The sequence below is a fragment of the Ambystoma mexicanum genome, chromosome 2q, assembly GCF_040938575.1.
Source record: "Ambystoma mexicanum isolate Mex_15411 chromosome 2q, UKY_AmexF1_1, whole genome shotgun sequence".
Lineage (NCBI taxonomy): Eukaryota > Metazoa > Chordata > Amphibia > Caudata > Ambystomatidae > Ambystoma > Ambystoma mexicanum.
This window is the reverse complement of record NC_090924.1, coordinates 1,483,013,467-1,483,040,204: the sequence shown is the minus strand read 5'-3', so window position 1 is coordinate 1,483,040,204 and position 26,738 is coordinate 1,483,013,467. Positions and strand designations below refer to the sequence as shown.

General features: G+C 53.3%; 1 protein-coding gene across 1 annotated transcript in view; it reads right to left on the bottom strand.

The window, feature by feature from the left end:
• Window positions 1–22,591, bottom strand: part of LOC138568907 (autotransporter adhesin BpaC-like) — a 160,182-nt gene extending 137,591 nt beyond the window's left edge. The window contains exon 1 of the mRNA XM_069646687.1: window positions 22,438–22,591. Within this exon, the coding sequence (XP_069502788.1) occupies window positions 22,438–22,591 (154 nt within the window). The remainder of the gene's footprint in view (window positions 1–22,437) is intronic.
• Between the last annotated feature and the right edge of the window lie 4,147 nt (window positions 22,592–26,738).

Here is a 26,738-nt window from a genome sequence, read left to right as displayed (position 1 = left end):
CCATCACCCTGAAGTTCCCAAGCCCCTATCATCACATCCTGCTGCATCATCTACAAGGCTGTCAACCTGAAGTCCCCAAGCCCCTATCATCACATCCTGCTGCATCATCTACAAGGCTGTCACCCTGAAGTCCCCAAGCCCCTATCATTACGTCCTGCTGCATCATCTACAAGGCTGTCACCCTGAAGTCCCCAAGCCCCTATCATCACATCCTGCTGCATCATCTACAAGGCTGTTACCCTGAAGTCCCCAAGCCCCTATCATCACATCCTGCTGCATCATCTATAAGGCTGTCAACCTGAAGTTCCCAAGCCCCTATCATTACATCTTGCTGCATCATCTACAAGGCTGTCACCCTGAAGTCCCCAAGCCCCTATCATTACATCCTGCTGCATCATCTACAAGGCCGTCGCCCTGAAGTACCCAAGCCCCTACCATCACATCCTGCTGCATCATCTACAAGGCCATCACCCAAAAGTCCCCAAGCCCATATCATTACATCCTGCTGCATCATCTACAAGGCTGTCACCCTGAAGTCCCCAAGCCCCTATCATCACATCCTGCTGCATCATCTACTAGGCTGTCACCCTGAAGTCCCCAAGCCCCTATGATCACATCCTGCTGCATCATCTGCAAGGCCGTCAGCCTGAAGTTCCCAAGCCCTATGATCACATCCTGCTGCATCATCTACAAGGCCGTCACCCTGAAGTCCCCAAGCCCCTATCATCACACCCCTGCTGCATCATCTACAAGGCCATCACCCTGAAGTTCCCAAGCCCTATCATCACATCCTGCTGCATCATCTACAAGGCCATCACCCTGAAGTCCCCAAGCCCCTATCATCACATCCTGCTGCATCATCTACAAGGCCGTCACCCTGAAATTCGCAAGCCCCTATCATCACATCCTGCTGCATCATCTACAAGGCCGTCACCCTGAAATTCCCAAGCCCCTATCATCACATCCTGCTGCATCATCTACTAGGCCGTCGCCCTGAAATTCCCAAGCCCCTATCATCACATCCTGCTGCATCATCTACAAGGCCGTCGCCCTGAAATTCCCAAGCCCCTATCATCACATCCTGCTGCATCATCTGCAAGGCTGTCACCCTGAAGTCCCCATGTCCCTATCATCACATCCTGCTGCATCATCTACAAGGCCGTCGCCCTGAAGTCCCCAAGCCCCTACCATCACATCCTGCTGCATCATCTACAAGGCCATCACCCTGAAGTCCCCCAACCTCCCCATCATCACATCCTGCTGCATAATCTACAAGGCCCTCACCCTGGAGTCCCCAAGCCCCTATCATCACATCCTGCTGCATCATCTACTAGGCCGTCACCCTGAAGTCACCAAGCCCTATGATCACATCCAGCTGCATCATCTACAAGGCCGTCACCCTGAAGTCCCCAAGCCCCTATCTTCACATCCTGCTGCATCATCTACAAGGCTGTCGCCCTGAAGTTCACAAGCCCCTATCATCACATCCTGCTGCATCATCTACAAGGCCGTCACCCTGAAGTCCCCAAGCCCCTATCATCACATCCTGCTGCATCATCTACAAGGCTGTCACCCTGAAGTCCCCAAGCCCCTATCATCACATCCTGTTGCATCATCTACTAGGCCGTCGCCCTGAAGTAACCAAGCCTCTACCATCACATCCTGCTGCATCATCTACAAGGCTGTCACCCTGAAGTCCCCAAGCCCCTATCATCACATCCTGCTGAATCATCTACAAGGCTGTCACCCTGAAGTCCCCAAGACCCTATCATCACATCCTGCTGCATCATCTACAAGGCTGTCACCCTGAAGTCCTCAAGTCCCTATCATCACATCCTGCTGCATCATCTACAAGGCCATCACCCTGGTGTCCACATGCCCCTATCATCACATCCTGCTGCATTATCTACTAGGCCGTCGCCCTGAAGTACCCAAGCCCCTACCATCACATCCTGCTGCATCATCTACAAGGCCGTCACCCTGAAGTTCCCAAGCCCCTATCATCACATCCTGCTGCATCATCTACAAGGCTGTCACCCTGAAGTTCCCAAGCCCCTATCATCACATCATGCTGCATCATCTACAAGGCTGTTACCATGAAGTCCCCAAGCCCCTATCATCACATCCTGCTGCATCATCTACAAGGCCGTCAACCTGAAGTTCCCAAGCCCCTATCATCACATCCAGCTGCATCATCTACAAGGCTGTCACCCTGAAGTCCCCAAGCCCCTATCATCACATCCTGCTGCATCATCTACAAGGTTGTCACCCTGAAGTCCCCAAGCCCCTATCATTACATCCTGCTGCATCATCTACAAGGTCGTCACCCTGAAGTTCCCAAGCCCCTATCATCACATCCTGCTGCATCATCTACAAGGCCGTCACCCTGAAGTCCCCAAGCCCCTATGATCACATCCTGCTGCATCATCTAAAAGGCCGTCACCCTGAAGTTCCGAAGCCCCTATCATCACATCCTGCTGCATCATCTACAAGGCCGTCACCCTGAAGTCCCCAAGCCCCTATCATCACACCCCTGCTGCATCATCTACAAGGCCATCACCCTGAAGTTCCCAAGCCCTATGATCACATCCTGCTGCATCATCTACAAGGCCGTCACCCTGAAGTCCCCAAGCCCCTATCATCACATCCTGCTGCATCATCTACAAGGCCGTCGCCCTGAAATTCCCAAGCCCCTATCATCACATCCTGCTGCATCATCTACAAGGCCGTCGCCCTGAAATTCCCAAGCCCCTATCATCACATCCTGCTGCATCATCTACAAGGCCGTCGCCCTGAAATTCCCAAGCCCCTATCATCACATCCTGCTGCATCATCTACAAGGCCGTCGCCCTGAAATTCCCAAGCCCCTATCATCACATCCTGCTGCATCATCTGCAAGGCTCTCACCCTGAAGTTCCCAAGCCCCTATCATCACATCCTGCTGCATCATCTGCAAGGCTGTCACTCTGAAGTCCCCATGTCCCTATCATCACATCCTGCTGCATCATCTGCAAGGCCGTCACCCTGAAGTACCCAAGCCCCTAATATCACATCCTGCTGCATCATCTACAAGGCCATCACCCTGAAGTACCCCAACCCCCCCATCATCACATCCTGCTGCATCATCTACAAGGCCCTCACCCTGAAGTACCCCAACCCCCCCATCATCACATCCTGCTGCATCATCTACTAGGCCGTCACCCTGAAGTTCCCAAGCCCTATGATCACATCCTGCTGCATCATCTACAAGGCCCTCACCCTGAAGTACCCCAACCCCCCCATCATCACATCCTGCTGCATCATCTGCAAGGCCGTCACCCTGAAGCCCACAAGCCCCTATCATCACATCCTGCTGCATCATCTACAAGGCCGTCACCCTGAAGCCCCCAAGCCCCTATCATCACATCCTGCTGCATCATCTACAAGGCTGTCACCCTGAAGCCCCCAAGCCCCTATCATCACATCCTCCTGCATCATCTACAAGGCCGTCACCCTGAAGTTCCCAAGCCCCTATCATCACATCCTGCTGCATCATCTACTAGGCCGTCGCCCTGAAGTACCCAAGCTCCTACCATCACATCCTGCTGCATCATCTACTAGGCCGTCGCCCTGAAGTACCCAAGCTCCTACCATTACATCCTGCTGCATCATCTGCAAGGCCGTCACCCTGAAGTCCCCCAGCCCCTATCATCACATCCTGCTGAATCATCTACAAGGCCATCACCCAAAAGTCCCCAAGCCCCTATCATCACATCCTGCTGCATCATCTACAAGGCCATCACCCAAAAGTCCCCAAGCCCCTATCATCACATCCTGCTGCATCATCTACAAGGCTGTCACCCTGAAGTCCACAAGTCCCTATCATCACATCCTGCTGCATCATCTACAAGGCCATCACCCTGGAGTCCACAAGCCCCTATCATCACATCCTGCTGCATCATCTACTAGGCCGTCGCCCTGAAGTACCCAAGCTCCTACCATCACATCCTGCTGCATCATCTACAAGGCCGTCGCCCTGAAGTACCCAAGCTCCTACCATCACATCCTGCTGCATCATCTACAAGGCCGTCGCCCTGAAGTACCCAAGCTCCTATCATCACATCCTGCTGCATCATCTACAAGGCCATCACCCTGGAATCCACAAGCCCCTATCATCACATCCTGCTGCATCATCTACAAGGCCATCACCCTGAAGTTCCCAAGCCCTATGATCACATCCTGCTGCATCATCTACAAGGCCGTCACCCTGAAGTGCCCAAGACCCTATCATTACGTCCTGCTGCATCATCTACAAGGCCGTCACCCTGAAGTCCCCAACCCCCTATCATCACATCCTGCTGCATCATCTACAAGGCCGTCACCCTGAAGTTCCCAAGCCCTATGATCACATCCTGCTGCATCATCTACAAGGCCCTCACCCTGAAGTACCCCAACCCCCCCATCATCACATCCTGCTGCATCATCTGCAAGGCCGTCACCCTGAAGCCCCCAAGCCCCTATCATCACATCCTGCTGCATCATCTACAAGGCCGTCACCCTGAAGCCCCCAAGCCCCTATCATCACATCCTGCTGCATCATCTACAAGGCTGTCACCCTGAAGCCCCCAAGCCCCTATCATCACATCCTCCTGCATCATCTACAAGGCCGTCACCCTGAAGTTCCCAAGCCCCTATCATCACATCCTGCTGCATCATCTACTAGGCCGTCGCCCTGAAGTACCCAAGCTCCTACCATCACATCCTGCTGCATCATCTACTAGGCCGTCGCCCTGAAGTACCCAAGCTCCTACCATTACATCCTGCTGCATCATCTGCAAGGCCGTCACCCTGAAGTCCCCCAGCCCCTATCATCACATCCTGCTGAATCATCTACAAGGCCATCACCCAAAAGTCCCCAAGCCCCTATCATCACATCCTGCTGCATCATCTACAAGGCCATCACCCAAAAGTCCCCAAGCCCCTATCATCACATCCTGCTGCATCATCTACAAGGCTGTCACCCTGAAGTCCACAAGTCCCTATCATCACATCCTGCTGCATCATCTACAAGGCCATCACCCTGGAGTCCACAAGCCCCTATCATCACATCCTGCTGCATCATCTACTAGGCCGTCGCCCTGAAGTACCCAAGCTCCTACCATCACATCCTGCTGCATCATCTACAAGGCCGTCGCCCTGAAGTACCCAAGCTCCTACCATCACATCCTGCTGCATCATCTACAAGGCCGTCGCCCTGAAGTACCCAAGCTCCTATCATCACATCCTGCTGCATCATCTACAAGGCCATCACCCTGGAATCCACAAGCCCCTATCATCACATCCTGCTGCATCATCTACAAGGCCATCACCCTGAAGTTCCCAAGCCCTATGATCACATCCTGCTGCATCATCTACAAGGCCGTCACCCTGAAGTCCCCAAGACCCTATCATTACGTCCTGCTGCATCATCTACAAGGCCGTCACCCTGAAGTCCCCAACCCCCTATCATCACATCCTGCTGCATCATCTACAAGGCCGTCACCCTGAAGTTCCCAAGCCCCTATCATCACATCCTGCTGCATCATCTACAAGGCCGTCACCCTGAAGTTCCCAAGCCCCTATCATCACATCCTGCTGCATCATCTACAAGGCCGTCACCCTGAAGTACCCAAGCCCCTATCATCACATCCTGCTGCATCATCTACAAGGCCGCCACCCTGAAGTTCCCAAGCCCCTATCATCACATCCTGCTGCATCATCTACAAGGCTGCCACCCTGAAGTCCCCAAGCCCCTATCATCACATCCTGCTGCATCATCTACAAGGCCGTCACCCTGAAGTCCCCAAGCCCCTATCATCACATCCTGCTGCATCATCTACAAGGCCGTCACCCTGAAGTCCCCAAGCCCCTATCATCACATCCTGCTGCATCATCTACAAGGCCGTCACCCTGAAGTTCCAAATCCCCTATCATCACATCCTGCTGCATCATCTACAAGGCCGTCACCCTGAAGTTCCCAAGCCCCTATCATCACATCCTGCTGTATCATCTACAAGGCCGTCACCCTGAAGTCCCCAAGCCCCTATCATCAAATCCTGCTGCATGATCTACAAGGCCGTCACCCTGAAGTTCCCAAGCCCCTATCATCACATCCTGCTGCATTATCTGCAAGGCTGTCACCCTGAAGTACCCAAGCCCCTATCATCACTTCCTGCTGCATTATCTACAAGGCTGTCACCCTGAAGTCACCAAGCCCATGTCATCACATCCTACTGCATCATCTACTAGGCTGTCACCCTGAAGCCCCCTAGCCCCTATAATCACATCCTGCTGCATCATCTACAAGGCCGTCACCCTGAAGTCCCCAAGCCCCTATCATCACACCCCTGCTGCATTATCTACAAGGCCATCACCCTGAAGTTCCCAAGCCCTATCATCACATCCTGCTGCATCATCTGCAAGGCCGTCACCCTGAAGTTCCCAAGCCCTATGATCACATCCTGCTGCATCATCTACAAGGCTGTCACCCTGAAGTTCCCAAGCCCCTATCATCACATCCTGCTGCATCATCTACAAGGCTGTCACCCTGAAGTCCCCAAGCCCCTATCATTACGTCCTGCTGCATCATCTGCAAGGCTGTCACCCTGAAGTTCCCAAGCCCCTATCATCACATCCTGCTGCATCATCTGCAAGGCTGTCACCCTGAAGTCCCCATGGCCCTATCATCACGTCCTGCTGCATCATCTGCAACGCCGTCCCCCTGAAGTCACCAAGCCCCTATCATCACATCCTGCTGCATCATCTACAAGACCGTCGCCCTGAAATTCCCAAGCCCCTATCATCACATCCTGCTGCATCATCTACAAGGCTGTCACCCTGAAGTCCCCAAGCCCCTATCATTACGTCCTGCTGCATCATCTGCAAGGCTGTCACCCTGAAGTTCCCAAGCCCCTATCATCACATCCTGCTGCATCATATGCAAGGCTGTCACCCTGAAGTCCCCATGGCCCTATCATCACGTCCTGCTGCATCATCTGCAACGCCGTCCCCCTGAAGTCACCAAGCCCCTATCATCACATCCTGCTGCATCATCTACTAGGCCGTCACCCTGAAGCCCCTTAGCCCCTATAATCACATCCTGCTGCATCATCTACAAGGCTGTCAGCCTGAAGTCCCCAAGCCCCTATCATCACACCCCTGCTGCATCATCTACAAGGCCATCACCCTGAAGTCCCCCAACCCCCCCCATCATCACATCCTGCTGCATCATCTGCAAGGCCGTCACCCTGAAGTCCCCAAGCCCCTATCATCACATCCTGCTGCATCATCTATAAGGCTGTCACCCTGAAGTTCCCAAGCCCCTATCATCACATCCTGCTGCATCATCTACAAGGCCGTCACCCTGAAGTTCCCAAACCCTATGATCACATCCTGCTGCATCATCTGCAAGGCCGACACCCTGAAGTTACCAAACCCTATGATCACATCCTGCTGCATCATCTACAAGGTCGTCACCCTGAAGTTCCCAAGCCTCTACCATCACATCCTGCTGCATCATCTGCAAGGCTGTCACCCTGAAGTCCCCATGGCCCTATCATCACATCCTGCTGCATCATCTGCAACGCCGTCATCCTGAAGTCCCCAAGCCCCTATCATCACATCCTGCTGCATCATCTACAAGGCTGTCACCCTGAAGTCCCCAAGCCCCTATCATCACATCCTGCTGCATCATCTAAAGGGCTGTCACCCTGAAGTCCCCAAGCCCCTATCATCACATCCTGCTGCATCATCTACAAGGCCGTCACCCTGAAGTTCCCAACCCCCTATCATCACATCATGCTGCATCATCTACAAGGCCGTCACCCTGAAGTTCCCAAGCCCTATGATCACATCCTGCTGCATCATCTACAAGGCCATCACCCTGAAGTTCCCAAGCCCCTATCATCACATCCTGCTGCATCATCTGCAAGGCCGTCAGCCTGAAGTTCCCAAGCCCTATGATCACATCCTGCTGCATCATCTACAAGGCCGCCACTCTGAAGTTCCCAAGCCCCTATCATCACATCCTGCTGCATCATCTGCAAGGCCGTCACCCTGAAGTCCCCAAGCCCCATCATCATATCCTGCTGCATCATCTACAAGGCCATCACCCTGAAGTCCCCAAGCCCCTATCATCACATCCTGCTGCATCATCTGCAAGGCCGTCGCCCTGAAATTCCCAAGCCCCTATCATCACATCCTGCTGCATCATCTACAAGGCTCTCACTCTGAAGTTCCCAAGCCCCTATCATCACATCCTGCTGCATCATCTGCAAGGCTGTCACCCTGAAGTCCCCATGTCCCTATAATCACATCCTGCTGCATCTTCTACAAGGCCGTTTCCCTGAAGTCCCCAAGCCCCTATCATCACATCCTGCTGCATCATCTACAAGGCTGTCACCCTGACGTTCCCAAGCCCCTACCATCACATCCTGCTGCATCATCTACAAGGGCATCACCCTGAAGTCCCCCAACCTCCCCATCATCACATTCTGCTGCATCATCTACAAGGCTGTCACCCTGACGTCCCCAAGCCCCTATCATCACATCCTGCTGCATCATCTACTAGGCCGTCACCCTGAAGTTCCCAAGCCCTATGATCACATCCAGCTGCATCATCTACAAGGCCGTCACCCTGAAGTCCCCAAGCCCCTATCATCACATCCTGCTGCATCATCTACAAGGCTGTCACCCTTAGGTTCCCAAGCCCCTATCATCACATCCTGCTGCATCATCTACAAGGCTGTCACCCTGAAGTCCCCAAGCCCCTATCATCACATCCTGTTGCATCATCTACTAGGCCGTCGCCCTGAAGTAACCAAGCCTCTACCATCACATCCTGCTGCATCATCTACAAGGCCGTCACCCTGAAGTCCCCAAGCCCCTATCATCACATCCTGCTGCATCATCTACAAGGCTGTCACCCTGAAGTCCTCAAGTTCCTATCATCACATCCTGCTGCATCATCTACAAGGCTGTCACCCTGAAGTCCTCAAGCCCCTATCATCACATCCTGCTGCATCATCTACAAGGCCATCACCCTGGAGTCCACAAGCCCCTATCATCACATCCTGCTGCATCATCTACTAGACCGTCGCCTTGAAGTACCCAAGCCCCTACCATCACATCCTGCTGCATCATCTACAAGGCCATCACCCTGAAGTTCCCAAGTCCCTATCATCACATCCTGCTGCATCATCTACAAGGCTGTCACCCTGAAGTTCCCAAGCCCCTATCATCACATCATGCTGCATCATCTACAAGGCCGTCACCCTGAAGTCCCCAAGCCCCTATCATCACATCCTGCTGCATCATCTACAAGGCCGTCACCCTGAAGTTCCAAATCCCCTATCATCACATCCTGCTGCATCATCTACAAGGCCGTCACCCTGAAGTTCCCAAGCCCCTATCATCACATCCTGCTGTATCATCTACAAGGCCGTCACCCTGAAGTCCCCAAGCCCCTATCATCAAATCCTGCTGCATGATCTACAAGGCCGTCACCCTGAAGTTCCCAAGCCCCTATCATCACATCCTGCTGCATTATCTGCAAGGCTGTCACCCTGAAGTACCCAAGCCCCTATCATCACTTCCTGCTGCATTATCTACAAGGCTGTCACCCTGAAGTCACCAAGCCCATGTCATCACATCCTGCTGCATCATCTACTAGGCTGTCACCCTGAAGCCCCCTAGCCCCTATAATCACATCCTGCTGCATCATCTACAAGGCCGTCACCCTGAAGTCCCCAAGCCCCTATCATCACACCCCTGCTGCATTATCTACAAGGCCATCACCCTGAAGTTCCCAAGCCCTATCATCACATCCTGCTGCATCATCTGCAAGGCCGTCACCCTGAAGTTCCCAAGCCCTATGATCACATCCTGCTGCATCATCTACAAGGCCGCCACTCTGAAGTTCCCAAGCCCCTATCATCACATCCTGCTGCATCATCTGCAAGGCCGTCACCCTGAAGTCCCCAAGCCCCATCATCATATCCTGCTGCATCATCTACAAGGCCATCACCCTGAAGTCCCCAAGCCCCATCATCATATCCTGCTGCATCATCTACAAGGCCATCACCCTGAAGTCCCCAAGCCCCTATCATCACATCCTGCTGCATCATCTGCAAGGCCGTCGCCCTGAAATTCCCAAGCCCCTATCATCACATCCTGCTGCATCATCTACAAGGCTCTCACTCTGAAGTTCCCAAGCCCCTATCATCACATCCTGCTGCATCATCTGCAAGGCTGTCACCCTGAAGTCTCCATGTCCCTATCATCACATCCTGCTGCATCTTCTACAAGGCCGTTGCCCTGAAGTCCCCAAGCCCCTATCATCACATCCTGCTGCATCATCTACAAGGCCATCACCCTGAAGTCCCCAAGCCCCATCATCATATCCTGCTGCATCATCTACAAGGCCATCACCCTGAAGTCCCCAAGCCCCATCATCATATCCTGCTGCATCATCTACAAGGCCATCACCCTGAAGTCCCCAAGCCCCTATCATCACATCCTGCTGCATCATCTGCAAGGCCGTCAGCCTGAAGTTCCCAAGCCCTATGATCACATCCTGCTGCATCATCTACAAGGCCGCCACTCTGAAGTTCCCAAGCCCCTATCATCACATCCTGCTGCATCATCTGCAAGGCCGTCACCCTGAAGTCCCCAAGCCCCTATCATCACATCCTGCTGCATCATCTACAAGGCTCTCACTCTGAAGTTCCCAAGCCCCTATCATCACATCCTGCTGCATCATCTGCAAGGCTGTCACCCTGAAGTCCCCATGTCCCTATCATCACATCCTGCTGCATCTTCTACAAGGCCGTTTCCCTGAAGTCCCCAAGCCCCTATCATCACATCCTGCTGCATCATCTACAAGGCTGTCACCCTGACGTTCCCAAGCCCCTACCATCACATCCTGCTGCATCATCTACAAGGGCATCACCCTGAAGTCCCCCAACCTCCCCATCATCACATTCTGCTGCATCATCTACAAGGCTGTCACCCTGACGTCCCCAAGCCCCTATCATCACATCCTGCTGCATCATCTACTAGGCCGTCACCCTGAAGTTCCCAAGCCCTATGATCACATCCAGCTGCATCATCTACAAGGCCGTCACCCTGAAGTCCCCAAGCCCCTATCATCACATCCTGCTGCATCATCTACAAGGCTGTCACCCTTAGGTTCCCAAGCCCCTATCATCACATCCTGCTGCATCATCTACAAGGCTGTCACCCTGAAGTCCCCAAGCCCCTATCATCACATCCTGTTGCATCATCTACTAGGCCGTCGCCCTGAAGTAACCAAGCCTCTACCATCACATCCTGCTGCATCATCTACAAGGCCGTCACCCTGAAGTCCCCAAGCCCCTATCATCACATCCTGCTGCATCATCTACAAGGCTGTCACCCTGAAGTCCTCAAGTTCCTATCATCACATCCTGCTGCATCATCTACAAGGCTGTCACCCTGAAGTCCTCAAGCCCCTATCATCACATCCTGCTGCATCATCTACAAGGCCATCACCCTGGAGTCCACAAGCCCCTATCATCACATCCTGCTGCATCATCTACTAGACCGTCGCCTTGAAGTACCCAAGCCCCTACCATCACATCCTGCTGCATCATCTACAAGGCCATCACCCTGAAGTTCCCAAGTCCCTATCATCACATCCTGCTGCATCATCTACAAGGCTGTCACCCTGAAGTTCCCAAGCCCCTATCATCACATCATGCTGCATCATCTACAAGGCCGTCACCCTGAAGTCCCCAAGCCCCTATCATCACATCCTGCTGCATCATCTACAAGGCCGTCACCCTGAAGTTCCAAATCCCCTATCATCACATCCTGCTGCATCATCTACAAGGCCGTCACCCTGAAGTTCCCAAGCCCCTATCATCACATCCTGCTGTATCATCTACAAGGCCGTCACCCTGAAGTCCCCAAGCCCCTATCATCAAATCCTGCTGCATGATCTACAAGGCCGTCACCCTGAAGTTCCCAAGCCCCTATCATCACATCCTGCTGCATTATCTGCAAGGCTGTCACCCTGAAGTACCCAAGCCCCTATCATCACTTCCTGCTGCATTATCTACAAGGCTGTCACCCTGAAGTCACCAAGCCCATGTCATCACATCCTGCTGCATCATCTACTAGGCTGTCACCCTGAAGCCCCCTAGCCCCTATAATCACATCCTGCTGCATCATCTACAAGGCCGTCACCCTGAAGTCCCCAAGCCCCTATCATCACACCCCTGCTGCATTATCTACAAGGCCATCACCCTGAAGTTCCCAAGCCCTATCATCACATCCTGCTGCATCATCTGCAAGGCCGTCACCCTGAAGTTCCCAAGCCCTATGATCACATCCTGCTGCATCATCTACAAGGCCGCCACTCTGAAGTTCCCAAGCCCCTATCATCACATCCTGCTGCATCATCTGCAAGGCCGTCACCCTGAAGTCCCCAAGCCCCATCATCATATCCTGCTGCATCATCTACAAGGCCATCACCCTGAAGTCCCCAAGCCCCATCATCATATCCTGCTGCATCATCTACAAGGCCATCACCCTGAAGTCCCCAAGCCCCTATCATCACATCCTGCTGCATCATCTGCAAGGCCGTCGCCCTGAAATTCCCAAGCCCCTATCATCACATCCTGCTGCATCATCTACAAGGCTCTCACTCTGAAGTTCCCAAGCCCCTATCATCACATCCTGCTGCATCATCTGCAAGGCTGTCACCCTGAAGTCTCCATGTCCCTATCATCACATCCTGCTGCATCTTCTACAAGGCCGTTGCCCTGAAGTCCCCAAGCCCCTATCATCACATCCTGCTGCATCATCTACAAGGCTGTCACCCTGACGTCCCCAAGCCCCTACCATCACATCCTGCTGCATCATCTACAAGGGCATCACCCTGAAGTCCCCCAACCTCCCCATCATCACATCCTGCTGCATCATCTACAAGGCTGTCACCCTGACGTCCCCAAGCCCCTATCATCACATCCTGCTGCATCATCTACTAGGCCGTCACCCTGAAGTTCCCAAGCCCTATGATCACATCCAGCTGCATCATCTACAAGGCCGTCACCCTGAAGTCCCCAAGCCCCTATCATCACATCCTGCTGCATCATCTACAAGGCTGTCACCCTTAGGTTCCCAAGCCCCTATCATTACATCCTGCTGCATCATCTACAAGGCTGTCACCCTGAAGTCCCCAAGCCCCTATCATCACATCCTGTTGCATCATCTACTAGGCCGTCGCCCTGAAGTAACCAAGCCTCTACCATCACATCCTGCTGCATCATCTACAAGGCCGTCACCCTGAAGTCCCCAAGCCCCTATCATCACATCCTGCTGCATCATCTACAAGGCTGTCACCCTGAAGTCCCCAAGCCCCTATCATCACATCCTGCTGCATCATCTATAAGGCTGTCACCCTGAAGTTCCCAAGCCCCTATCATCACATCCTGCTGCATCATCTACAAGGCCGTCACCCTGAAGTTCCCAAACCCTATGATCACATCCTGCTGCATCATCTGCAAGGCCGACACCCTGAAGTTACCAAACCCTATGATCACATCCTGCTGCATCATCTACAAGGTCGTCACCCTGAAGTTCCCAAGCCTCTACCATCACATCCTGCTGCATCATCTGCAAGGCTGTCACCCTGAAGTCCCCATGGCCCTATCATCACATCCTGCTGCATCATCTGCAACGCCGTCATCCTGAAGTCCCCAAGCCCCTATCATCACATCCTGCTGCATCATCTACAAGGCTGTCACCCTGAAGTCCCCAAGCCCCTATCATCACATCCTGCTGCATCATCTAAAGGGCTGTCACCCTGAAGTCCCCAAGCCCCTATCATCACATCCTGCTGCATCATCTACAAGGCCGTCACCCTGAAGTTCCCAACCCCCTATCATCACATCATGCTGCATCATCTACAAGGCCGTCACCCTGAAGTTCCCAAGCCCTATGATCACATCCTGCTGCATCATCTACAAGGCCATCACCCTGAAGTTCCCAAGCCCCTATCATCACATCCTGCTGCATCATCTGCAAGGCCGTCAGCCTGAAGTTCCCAAGCCCTATGATCACATCCTGCTGCATCATCTACAAGGCCGCCACTCTGAAGTTCCCAAGCCCCTATCATCACATCCTGCTGCATCATCTGCAAGGCCGTCACCCTGAAGTCCCCAAGCCCCATCATCATATCCTGCTGCATCATCTACAAGGCCATCACCCTGAAGTCCCCAAGCCCCTATCATCACATCCTGCTGCATCATCTGCAAGGCCGTCGCCCTGAAATTCCCAAGCCCCTATCATCACATCCTGCTGCATCATCTACAAGGCTCTCACTCTGAAGTTCCCAAGCCCCTATCATCACATCCTGCTGCATCATCTGCAAGGCTGTCACCCTGAAGTCCCCATGTCCCTATAATCACATCCTGCTGCATCTTCTACAAGGCCGTTTCCCTGAAGTCCCCAAGCCCCTATCATCACATCCTGCTGCATCATCTACAAGGCTGTCACCCTGACGTTCCCAAGCCCCTACCATCACATCCTGCTGCATCATCTACAAGGGCATCACCCTGAAGTCCCCCAACCTCCCCATCATCACATTCTGCTGCATCATCTACAAGGCTGTCACCCTGACGTCCCCAAGCCCCTATCATCACATCCTGCTGCATCATCTACTAGGCCGTCACCCTGAAGTTCCCAAGCCCTATGATCACATCCAGCTGCATCATCTACAAGGCCGTCACCCTGAAGTCCCCAAGCCCCTATCATCACATCCTGCTGCATCATCTACAAGGCTGTCACCCTTAGGTTCCCAAGCCCCTATCATCACATCCTGCTGCATCATCTACAAGGCTGTCACCCTGAAGTCCCCAAGCCCCTATCATCACATCCTGTTGCATCATCTACTAGGCCGTCGCCCTGAAGTAACCAAGCCTCTACCATCACATCCTGCTGCATCATCTACAAGGCCGTCACCCTGAAGTCCCCAAGCCCCTATCATCACATCCTGCTGCATCATCTACAAGGCTGTCACCCTGAAGTCCTCAAGTTCCTATCATCACATCCTGCTGCATCATCTACAAGGCTGTCACCCTGAAGTCCTCAAGCCCCTATCATCACATCCTGCTGCATCATCTACAAGGCCATCACCCTGGAGTCCACAAGCCCCTATCATCACATCCTGCTGCATCATCTACTAGACCGTCGCCTTGAAGTACCCAAGCCCCTACCATCACATCCTGCTGCATCATCTACAAGGCCATCACCCTGAAGTTCCCAAGTCCCTATCATCACATCCTGCTGCATCATCTACAAGGCTGTCACCCTGAAGTTCCCAAGCCCCTATCATCACATCATGCTGCATCATCTACAAGGCCGTCACCCTGAAGTCCCCAAGCCCCTATCATCACATCCTGCTGCATCATCTACAAGGCCGTCACCCTGAAGTTCCAAATCCCCTATCATCACATCCTGCTGCATCATCTACAAGGCCGTCACCCTGAAGTTCCCAAGCCCCTATCATCACATCCTGCTGTATCATCTACAAGGCCGTCACCCTGAAGTCCCCAAGCCCCTATCATCAAATCCTGCTGCATGATCTACAAGGCCGTCACCCTGAAGTTCCCAAGCCCCTATCATCACATCCTGCTGCATTATCTGCAAGGCTGTCACCCTGAAGTACCCAAGCCCCTATCATCACTTCCTGCTGCATTATCTACAAGGCTGTCACCCTGAAGTCACCAAGCCCATGTCATCACATCCTGCTGCATCATCTACTAGGCTGTCACCCTGAAGCCCCCTAGCCCCTATAATCACATCCTGCTGCATCATCTACAAGGCCGTCACCCTGAAGTCCCCAAGCCCCTATCATCACACCCCTGCTGCATTATCTACAAGGCCATCACCCTGAAGTTCCCAAGCCCTATCATCACATCCTGCTGCATCATCTGCAAGGCCGTCACCCTGAAGTTCCCAAGCCCTATGATCACATCCTGCTGCATCATCTACAAGGCCGCCACTCTGAAGTTCCCAAGCCCCTATCATCACATCCTGCTGCATCATCTGCAAGGCCGTCACCCTGAAGTCCCCAAGCCCCATCATCATATCCTGCTGCATCATCTACAAGGCCATCACCCTGAAGTCCCCAAGCCCCATCATCATATCCTGCTGCATCATCTACAAGGCCATCACCCTGAAGTCCCCAAGCCCCTATCATCACATCCTGCTGCATCATCTGCAAGGCCGTCGCCCTGAAATTCCCAAGCCCCTATCATCACATCCTGCTGCATCATCTACAAGGCTCTCACTCTGAAGTTCCCAAGCCCCTATCATCACATCCTGCTGCATCATCTGCAAGGCTGTCACCCTGAAGTCTCCATGTCCCTATCATCACATCCTGCTGCATCTTCTACAAGGCCGTTGCCCTGAAGTCCCCAAGCCCCTATCATCACATCCTGCTGCATCATCTACAAGGCCATCACCCTGAAGTCCCCAAGCCCCATCATCATATCCTGCTGCATCATCTACAAGGCCATCACCCTGAAGTCCCCAAGCCCCATCATCATATCCTGCTGCATCATCTACAAGGCCATCACCCTGAAGTCCCCAAGCCCCTATCATCACATCCTGCTGCATCATCTGCAAGGCCGTCAGCCTGAAGTTCCCAAGCCCTATGATCACATCCTGCTGCATCATCTACAAGGCCGCCACTCTGAAGTTCCCAAGCCCCTATCATCACATCCTGCTGCATCATCTGCAAGGCCGTCACCCTGAAGTCCCCAAGCCCCATCATCATATCCTGCTGCATCATCTACAAGGCCATCACCCTGAAGTCCCCAAGCCCCTATCATCACATCCTGCTGCATCATCTGCAAGGCCGTCGCCCTGAAATTCCCAAGCCCCTATCATCACATCCTGCTGCATCATCTACAAGGCTCTCACTCTGAAGTTCCCAAGCCCCTATCATCACATCCTGCTGCATCATCTGCAAGGCTGTCACCCTGAAGTCCCCATGTCCCTATCATCACATCCTGCTGCATCTTCTACAAGGCCGTTTCCCTGAAGTCCCCAAGCCCCTATCATCACATCCTGCTGCATCATCTACAAGGCTGTCACCCTGACGTTCCCAAGCCCCTACCATCACATCCTGCTGCATCATCTACAAGGGCATCACCCTGAAGTCCCCCAACCTCCCCATCATCACATTCTGCTGCATCATCTACAAGGCTGTCACCCTGACGTCCCCAAGCCCCTATCATCACATCCTGCTGCATCATCTACTAGGCCGTCACCCTGAAGTTCCCAAGCCCTATGATCACATCCAGCTGCATCATCTACAAGGCCGTCACCCTGAAGTCCCCAAGCCCCTATCATCACATCCTGCTGCATCATCTACAAGGCTGTCACCCTTAGGTTCCCAAGCCCCTATCATCACATCCTGCTGCATCATCTACAAGGCTGTCACCCTGAAGTCCCCAAGCCCCTATCATCACATCCTGTTGCATCATCTACTAGGCCGTCGCCCTGAAGTAACCAAGCCTCTACCATCACATCCTGCTGCATCATCTACAAGGCCGTCACCCTGAAGTCCCCAAGCCCCTATCATCACATCCTGCTGCATCATCTACAAGGCTGTCACCCTGAAGTCCTCAAGTTCCTATCATCACATCCTGCTGCATCATCTACAAGGCTGTCACCCTGAAGTCCTCAAGCCCCTATCATCACATCCTGCTGCATCATCTACAAGGCCATCACCCTGGAGTCCACAAGCCCCTATCATCACATCCTGCTGCATCATCTACTAGACCGTCGCCTTGAAGTACCCAAGCCCCTACCATCACATCCTGCTGCATCATCTACAAGGCCATCACCCTGAAGTTCCCAAGTCCCTATCATCACATCCTGCTGCATCATCTACAAGGCTGTCACCCTGAAGTTCCCAAGCCCCTATCATCACATCATGCTGCATCATCTACAAGGCCGTCACCCTGAAGTCCCCAAGCCCCTATCATCACATCCTGCTGCATCATCTACAAGGCCGTCACCCTGAAGTTCCAAATCCCCTATCATCACATCCTGCTGCATCATCTACAAGGCCGTCACCCTGAAGTTCCCAAGCCCCTATCATCACATCCTGCTGTATCATCTACAAGGCCGTCACCCTGAAGTCCCCAAGCCCCTATCATCAAATCCTGCTGCATGATCTACAAGGCCGTCACCCTGAAGTTCCCAAGCCCCTATCATCACATCCTGCTGCATTATCTGCAAGGCTGTCACCCTGAAGTACCCAAGCCCCTATCATCACTTCCTGCTGCATTATCTACAAGGCTGTCACCCTGAAGTCACCAAGCCCATGTCATCACATCCTGCTGCATCATCTACTAGGCTGTCACCCTGAAGCCCCCTAGCCCCTATAATCACATCCTGCTGCATCATCTACAAGGCCGTCACCCTGAAGTCCCCAAGCCCCTATCATCACACCCCTGCTGCATTATCTACAAGGCCATCACCCTGAAGTTCCCAAGCCCTATCATCACATCCTGCTGCATCATCTGCAAGGCCGTCACCCTGAAGTTCCCAAGCCCTATGATCACATCCTGCTGCATCATCTACAAGGCCGCCACTCTGAAGTTCCCAAGCCCCTATCATCACATCCTGCTGCATCATCTGCAAGGCCGTCACCCTGAAGTCCCCAAGCCCCATCATCATATCCTGCTGCATCATCTACAAGGCCATCACCCTGAAGTCCCCAAGCCCCATCATCATATCCTGCTGCATCATCTACAAGGCCATCACCCTGAAGTCCCCAAGCCCCTATCATCACATCCTGCTGCATCATCTGCAAGGCCGTCGCCCTGAAATTCCCAAGCCCCTATCATCACATCCTGCTGCATCATCTACAAGGCTCTCACTCTGAAGTTCCCAAGCCCCTATCATCACATCCTGCTGCATCATCTGCAAGGCTGTCACCCTGAAGTCTCCATGTCCCTATCATCACATCCTGCTGCATCTTCTACAAGGCCGTTGCCCTGAAGTCCCCAAGCCCCTATCATCACATCCTGCTGCATCATCTACAAGGCTGTCACCCTGACGTCCCCAAGCCCCTACCATCACATCCTGCTGCATCATCTACAAGGGCATCACCCTGAAGTCCCCCAACCTCCCCATCATCACATCCTGCTGCATCATCTACAAGGCTGTCACCCTGACGTCCCCAAGCCCCTATCATCACATCCTGCTGCATCATCTACTAGGCCGTCACCCTGAAGTTCCCAAGCCCTATGATCACATCCAGCTGCATCATCTACAAGGCCGTCACCCTGAAGTCCCCAAGCCCCTATCATCACATCCTGCTGCATCATCTACAAGGCTGTCACCCTTAGGTTCCCAAGCCCCTATCATTACATCCTGCTGCATCATCTACAAGGCTGTCACCCTGAAGTCCCCAAGCCCCTATCATCACATCCTGTTGCATCATCTACTAGGCCGTCGCCCTGAAGTAACCAAGCCTCTACCATCACATCCTGCTGCATCATCTACAAGGCCGTCACCCTGAAGTCCCCAAGCCCCTATCATCACATCCTGCTGCATCATCTACAAGGCTGTCACCCTGAAGTCCTCAAGTTCCTATCATCACATCCTGCTGCATCATCTACAAGGCTGTCACCCTGAAGTCCTCAAGCCCCTATCATCACATCCTGCTGCATCATCTACAAGGCCATCACCCTGGAGTCCACAAGCCCCTATCATCACATCCTGCTGCATCATCTACTAGACCGTCGCCTTGAAGTACCCAAGCCCCTACCATCACATCCTGCTGCATCATCTACAAGGCCATCACCCTGAAGTTCCCAAGTCCCTATCATCACATCCTGCTGCATCATCTACAAGGCTGTCACCCTGAAGTTCCCAAGCCCCTATCATCACATCATGCTGCATCATCTACAAGGCCGTCACCCTGAAGTCCCCAAGCCCCTATCATCACATCCTGCTGCATCATCTACAAGGCCGTCACCCTGAAGTTCCAAATCCCCTATCATCACATCCTGCTGCATCATCTACAAGGCCGTCACCCTGAAGTTCCCAAGCCCCTATCATCACATCCTGCTGTATCATCTACAAGGCCGTCACCCTGAAGTCCCCAAGCCCCTATCATCAAATCCTGCTGCATGATCTACAAGGCCGTCACCCTGAAGTTCCCAAGCCCCTATCATCACATCCTGCTGCATTATCTGCAAGGCTGTCACCCTGAAGTACCCAAGCCCCTATCATCACTTCCTGCTGCATTATCTACAAGGCTGTCACCCTGAAGTCACCAAGCCCATGTCATCACATCCTGCTGCATCATCTACTAGGCTGTCACCCTGAAGCCCCCTAGCCCCTATAATCACATCCTGCTGCATCATCTACAAGGCCGTCACCCTGAAGTCCCCAAGCCCCTATCATCACACCCCTGCTGCATTATCTACAAGGCCATCACCCTGAAGTTCCCAAGCCCTATCATCACATCCTGCTGCATCATCTGCAAGGCCGTCACCCTGAAGTTCCCAAGCCCTATGATCACATCCTGCTGCATCATCTACAAGGCTGTCACACTGAAGTTCCCAAGCCCCTATCATCACATCCTGCTGCATCATCTACAAGGCTGTCACCCTGAAGTCCCCAAGCCCCTATCATTACGTCCTGCTGCATCATCTGCAAGGCTGTCACCCTGAAGTTCCCAAGCCCCTATCATCACATCCTGCTGCATCATCTGCAAGGCTGTCACCCTGAAGTCCCCATGGCCCTATCATCACGTCCTGCTGCATCATCTGCAACGCCGTCCCCCTGAAGTCACCAAGCCCCTATCATCACATCCTGCTGCATCATCTACAAGACCGTCGCCCTGAAATTCCCAAGCCCCTATCATCACATCCTGCTGCATCATCTACAAGGCTGTCACCCTGAAGTCCCCAAGCCCCTATCATTACGTCCTGCTGCATCATCTGCAAGGCTGTCACCCTGAAGTTCCCAAGCCCCTATCATCACATCCTGCTGCATCATATGCAAGGCTGTCACCCTGAAGTCCCCATGGCCCTATCATCACGTCCTGCTGCATCATCTGCAACGCCGTCCCCCTGAAGTCACCAAGCCCCTATCATCACATCCTGCTGCATCATCTACTAGGCCGTCACCCTGAAGCCCCCTAGCCCCTATAATCACATCCTGCTGCATCATCTACAAGGCTGTCAGCCTGAAGTCCCCAAGCCCCTATCATCACACCCCTGCTGCATCATCTACAAGGCCATCACCCTGAAGTCCCCCAACCCCCCCCATCATCACATCCTGCTGCATCATCTGCAAGGCCGTCACCCTGAAGTCCCCAAGCCCCTATCATCACATCCTGCTGCATCATCTATAAGGCTGTCACCCTGAAGTTCCCAAGCCCCTATCATCACATCCTGCTGCATCATCTGCAAGGCCGTCACCCTGAAGTTCCCAAACCCTATGATCACATCCTGCTGCATCATCTGCAAGGCCGACACCCTGAAGTTACCAAACCCTATGATCACATCCTGCTGCATCATCTACAAGGTCGTCACCCTGAAGTTCCCAAGCCTCTACCATCACATCCTGCTGCATCATCTGCAAGGCTGTCACCCTGAAGTCCCCAAGCCCCTATCATCACATCCTGCTGCATCATCTACAAGGCCGTCACCCTGAAGTCCCCAAGCCCCTATCATCACATCCTGCTGCATCATCTACTAGGCTGTCACCCTGAAGTCCCCAAGCCCCTATCATCACATCCTGCTGCATCATCTACAAGGCCGTCACCCTGAAGTCCCCAAGCCCCTATCATCACATCCTGCTGCATCATCTACTAGGCTGTCACCCTGAAGTCCCCAAGCCCCTATCATCACATCCTGCTGCATCATCTACTAGGCCGTCACCCTGAAGTCACCAAGCCCTATGATCACATCCAGCTGCATCATCTACAAGGCCGTCACCCTGAAGTCCCCAAGCCCCTATCATCACATCCTGCTGCATCATCTACAAGGCTGTCGCCCTGAAGTTCACAAGCCCCTATCATCACATCCTGCTGCATCATCTACAAGGCCGTCACCCTGAAGTCCCCAAGCCCCTATCATCACATCCTGCTGCATCATCTACAAGGCTGTCACCCTGAAGTCCCCAAGCCCCTATCATCACATCCTGTTGCATCATCTACTAGGCCGTCGCCCTGAAGTAACCAAGCCTCTACCATCACATCCTGCTGCATCATCTACAAGGCCGTCACCCTGAAGTCCCCAAGCCCCTATCATCACATCCTGCTGCATCATCTACAAGGCTGTCACCCTGAAGTCCCCAAGCCCCTATCATCACATCCTGCTGCATCATCTACAAGGCTGTCACCCTGAAGTTCCCAAGCCCCTATCATCACATCCTGCTGCATCATCTGCAAGGCCGTCAGTCTGAAGTTCCCAAACCCTATGATCACATCCTGCTGCATCATCTGCAAGGCCGACACCCTGAAGTTACCAAACCCTATGATCACATCCTGCTGCATCATCTACAAGGTCGTCACCCTGAAGTTCCCAAGCCTCTACCATCACATCCTGCTGCATCATCTGCAAGGCTGTCACCCTGAAGTCCCCAAGCCCCTATCATCACATCCTGCTGCATCATCTACAAGGCCGTCACCCTGAAGTCCCCAAGCCCCTATCATCACATCCTGCTGCATCATCTACTAGGCTGTCACCCTGAAGTCCCCAAGCCCCTATCATCACATCCTGCTGCATCATCTACAAGGCCGTCACCCTGAAGTCCCCAAGCCCCTATCATCACATCCTGCTGCATCATCTACTAGGCTGTCACCCTGAAGTCCCCAAGCCCCTATCATCACATCCTGCTGCATCATCTACTAGGCCGTCACCCTGAAGTCACCAAGCCCTATGATCACATCCAGCTGCATCATCTACAAGGCCGTCACCCTGAAGTCCCCAAGCCCCTATCATCACATCCTGCTGCATCATCTACAAGGCTGTCGCCCTGAAGTTCACAAGCCCCTATCATCACATCCTGCTGCATCATCTACAAGGCCGTCACCCTGAAGTCCCCAAGCCCCTATCATCACATCCTGCTGCATCATCTACAAGGCTGTCACCCTGAAGTCCCCAAGCCCCTATCATCACATCCTGTTGCATCATCTACTAGGCCGTCGCCCTGAAGTAACCAAGCCTCTACCATCACATCCTGCTGCATCATCTACAAGGCCGTCACCCTGAAGTCCCCAAGCCCCTATCATCACATCCTGCTGCATCATCTACAAGGCTGTCACTCTGAAGTCCCCAAGCCCCTATCATCACATCCTGCTGCATCATCTACAAGGCTGTCACCCTGAAGTCCTCAAGTCCCTATCATCACATCCTGCTGCATCATCTACAAGGCCATCACCCTGGTGTCCACATGCCCCTATCATCACATCCTGCTGCATGATCTACTAGGCCGTCGCCCTGAAGTACCCAAGCCCCTACCATCACATCCTGCTGCATCATCTACAAGGCCGTCACCCTGAAGTTCCCAAGCCCCTATCATCACATCCTGCTGCATCATCTACAAGGCTGTCACCCTGAAGTTCCCAAGCCCCTATCATCACATCATGTTGCATCATCTACAAGGCTGTTACCATGAAGTCCCCAAGCCCCTATCATCACATCCTGCTGCATCATCTACAAGGCCGTCAACCTGAAGTTCCCAAGCCCCTATCATCACATCCAGCTGCATCATCTACAAGGCTGTCACCCTGAAGTCCCCAAGCCCCTATCATCACATCCTGCTGCATCATCTACAAGGCCGTCACCCTGAAGTTCCCAAGCCCCTATCATCACATCCTGCTGCATCATCTACAAGGTTGTCACCCTGAAGTCCCCAAGCCCCTATCATTACATCCTGCTGCATCATCTACAAGGTCGTCACCCTGAAGTTCCCAAGCCCCTATCATCACATCCTGCTGCATCATCTACAAGGCCGTCACCCTGAAGTCCCCAAGCCCCTATGATCACATCCTGCTGCATCATCTAAAAGGCCGTCACCCTGAAGTTCCGAAGCCCCTATCATCACATCCTGCTGCATCATCTACAAGGCCGTCACCCTGAAGTCCCCAAGCCCCTATCATCACACCCCTGCTGCATCATCTACAAGGCCATCACCCTGAAGTTCCCAAGCCCTATGATCACATCCTGCTGCATCATCTACAAGGCCGTCACCCTGAAGTCCCCAAGCCCCTATCATCACATCCTGCTGCATCATCTACAAGGCCGTCGCCCTGAAATTCCCAAGCCCCTATCATCACATCCTGCTGCATCATCTACAAGGCCGTCGCCCTGAAATTCCCAAGCCCCTATCATCACATCCTGCTGCATCATCTACAAGGCCGTCGCCCTGAAATTCCCAAGCCCCTATCATCACATCCTGCTGCATCATCTACAAGGCCGTCGCCCTGAAATTCCCAAGCCCCTATCATCACATCCTGCTGCATCATCTGCAAGGCTCTCACCCTGAAGTTCCCAAGCCCCTATCATCACATCCTGCTGCATCATCTGCAAGGCTGTCACTCTGAAGTCCCCATGTCCCTATCATCACATCCTGCTGCATCATCTGCAAGGCCGTCACCCTGAAGTACCCAAGCCCCTAATATCACATCCTGCTGCATCATCTACAAGGCCATCACCCTGAAGTACCCCAACCCCCCCATCATCACATCCTGCTGCATCATCTACAAGGCCCTCACCCTGAAGTACCCCAACCCCCCCATCATCACATCCTGCTGCATCATCTACTAGGCCGTCACCCTGAAGTTCCCAAGCCCTATGATCACATCCTGCTGCATCATCTACAAGGCCCTCACCCTGAAGTACCCCAACCCCCCCATCATCACATCCTGCTGCATCATCTGCAAGGCCGTCACCCTGAAGCCCCCAAGCCCCTATCATCACATCCTGCTGCATCATCTACAAGGCCGTCACCCTGAAGCCCCCAAGCCCCTATCATCACATCCTGCTGCATCATCTACAAGGCTGTCACCCTGAAGCCCCCAAGCCCCTATCATCACATCCTCCTGCATCATCTACAAGGCCGTCACCCTGAAGTTCCCAAGCCCCTATCATTACATCCTGCTGCATCATCTGCAAGGCCGTCACCCTGAAGTCCCCCAGCCCCTATCATCACATCCTGCTGAATCATCTACAAGGCCATCACCCAAAAGTCCCCAAGCCCCTATCATCACATCCTGCTGCATCATCTACAAGGCCATCACCCAAAAGTCCCCAAGCCCCTATCATCACATCCTGCTGCATCATCTACAAGGCTGTCACCCTGAAGTCCACAAGTCCCTATCATCACATCCTGCTGCATCATCTACAAGGCCATCACCCTGGAGTCCACAAGCCCCTATCATCACATCCTGCTGCATCATCTACTAGGCCGTCGCCCTGAAGTACCCAAGCTCCTACCATCACATCCTGCTGCATCATCTACAAGGCCGTCGCCCTGAAGTACCCAAGCTCCTACCATCACATCCTGCTGCATCATCTACAAGGCCGTCGCCCTGAAGTACCCAAGCTCCTATCATCACATCCTGCTGCATCATCTACAAGGCCATCACCCTGGAATCCACAAGCCCCTATCATCACATCCTGCTGCATCATCTACAAGGCCATCACCCTGAAGTTCCCAAGCCCTATGATCACATCCTGCTGCATCATCTACAAGGCCGTCACCCTGAAGTCCCCAAGACCCTATCATTACGTCCTGCTGCATCATCTACAAGGCCGTCACCCTGAAGTCCCCAACCCCCTATCATCACATCCTGCTGCATCATCTACAAGGCCGTCACCCTGAAGTTCCCAAGCCCCTATCATCACATCCTGCTGCATCATCTACAAGGCCGTCACCCTGAAGTTCCCAAGCCCCTATCATCACATCCTGCTGCATCATCTACAAGGCCGTCACCCTGAAGTCCCCAAGCCCCTATCATCACATCCTGCTGCATCATCTACAAGGCCATCACCCAAAAGTCCCCAAGCCCCTATCATCACATCCTGCTGCATCATCTACAAGGCTGCCACCCTGAAGTCCCCAAGCCCCTATCATCACATCCTGCTGCATCATCTACAAGGCCGTCACCCTGAAGTCCCCAAGCCCCTATCATCACATCCTGCTGCATCATCTACAAGGCCGTCACCCTGAAGTCCCCAAGCCCCTATCATCACATCCTGCTGCATCATCTACAAGGCCATCACCCTGGAGTCCACAAGCCCCTATCATCACATCCTGCTGCATCATCTACTAGACCGTCGCCTTGAAGTACCCAAGCCCCTACCATCACATCCTGCTGCATCATCTACAAGGCCATCACCCTGAAGTTCCCAAGTCCCTATCATCACATCCTGCTGCATCATCTACAAGGCTGTCACCCTGAAGTTCCCAAGCCCCTATCATCACATCATGCTGCATCATCTACAAGGCCGTCACCCTGAAGTCCCCAAGCCCCTATCATCACATCCTGCTGCATCATCTACAAGGCCGTCACCCTGAAGTTCCAAATCCCCTATCATCACATCCTGCTGCATCATCTACAAGGCCGTCACCCTGAAGTTCCCAAGCCCCTATCATCACATCCTGCTGTATCATCTACAAGGCCGTCACCCTGAAGT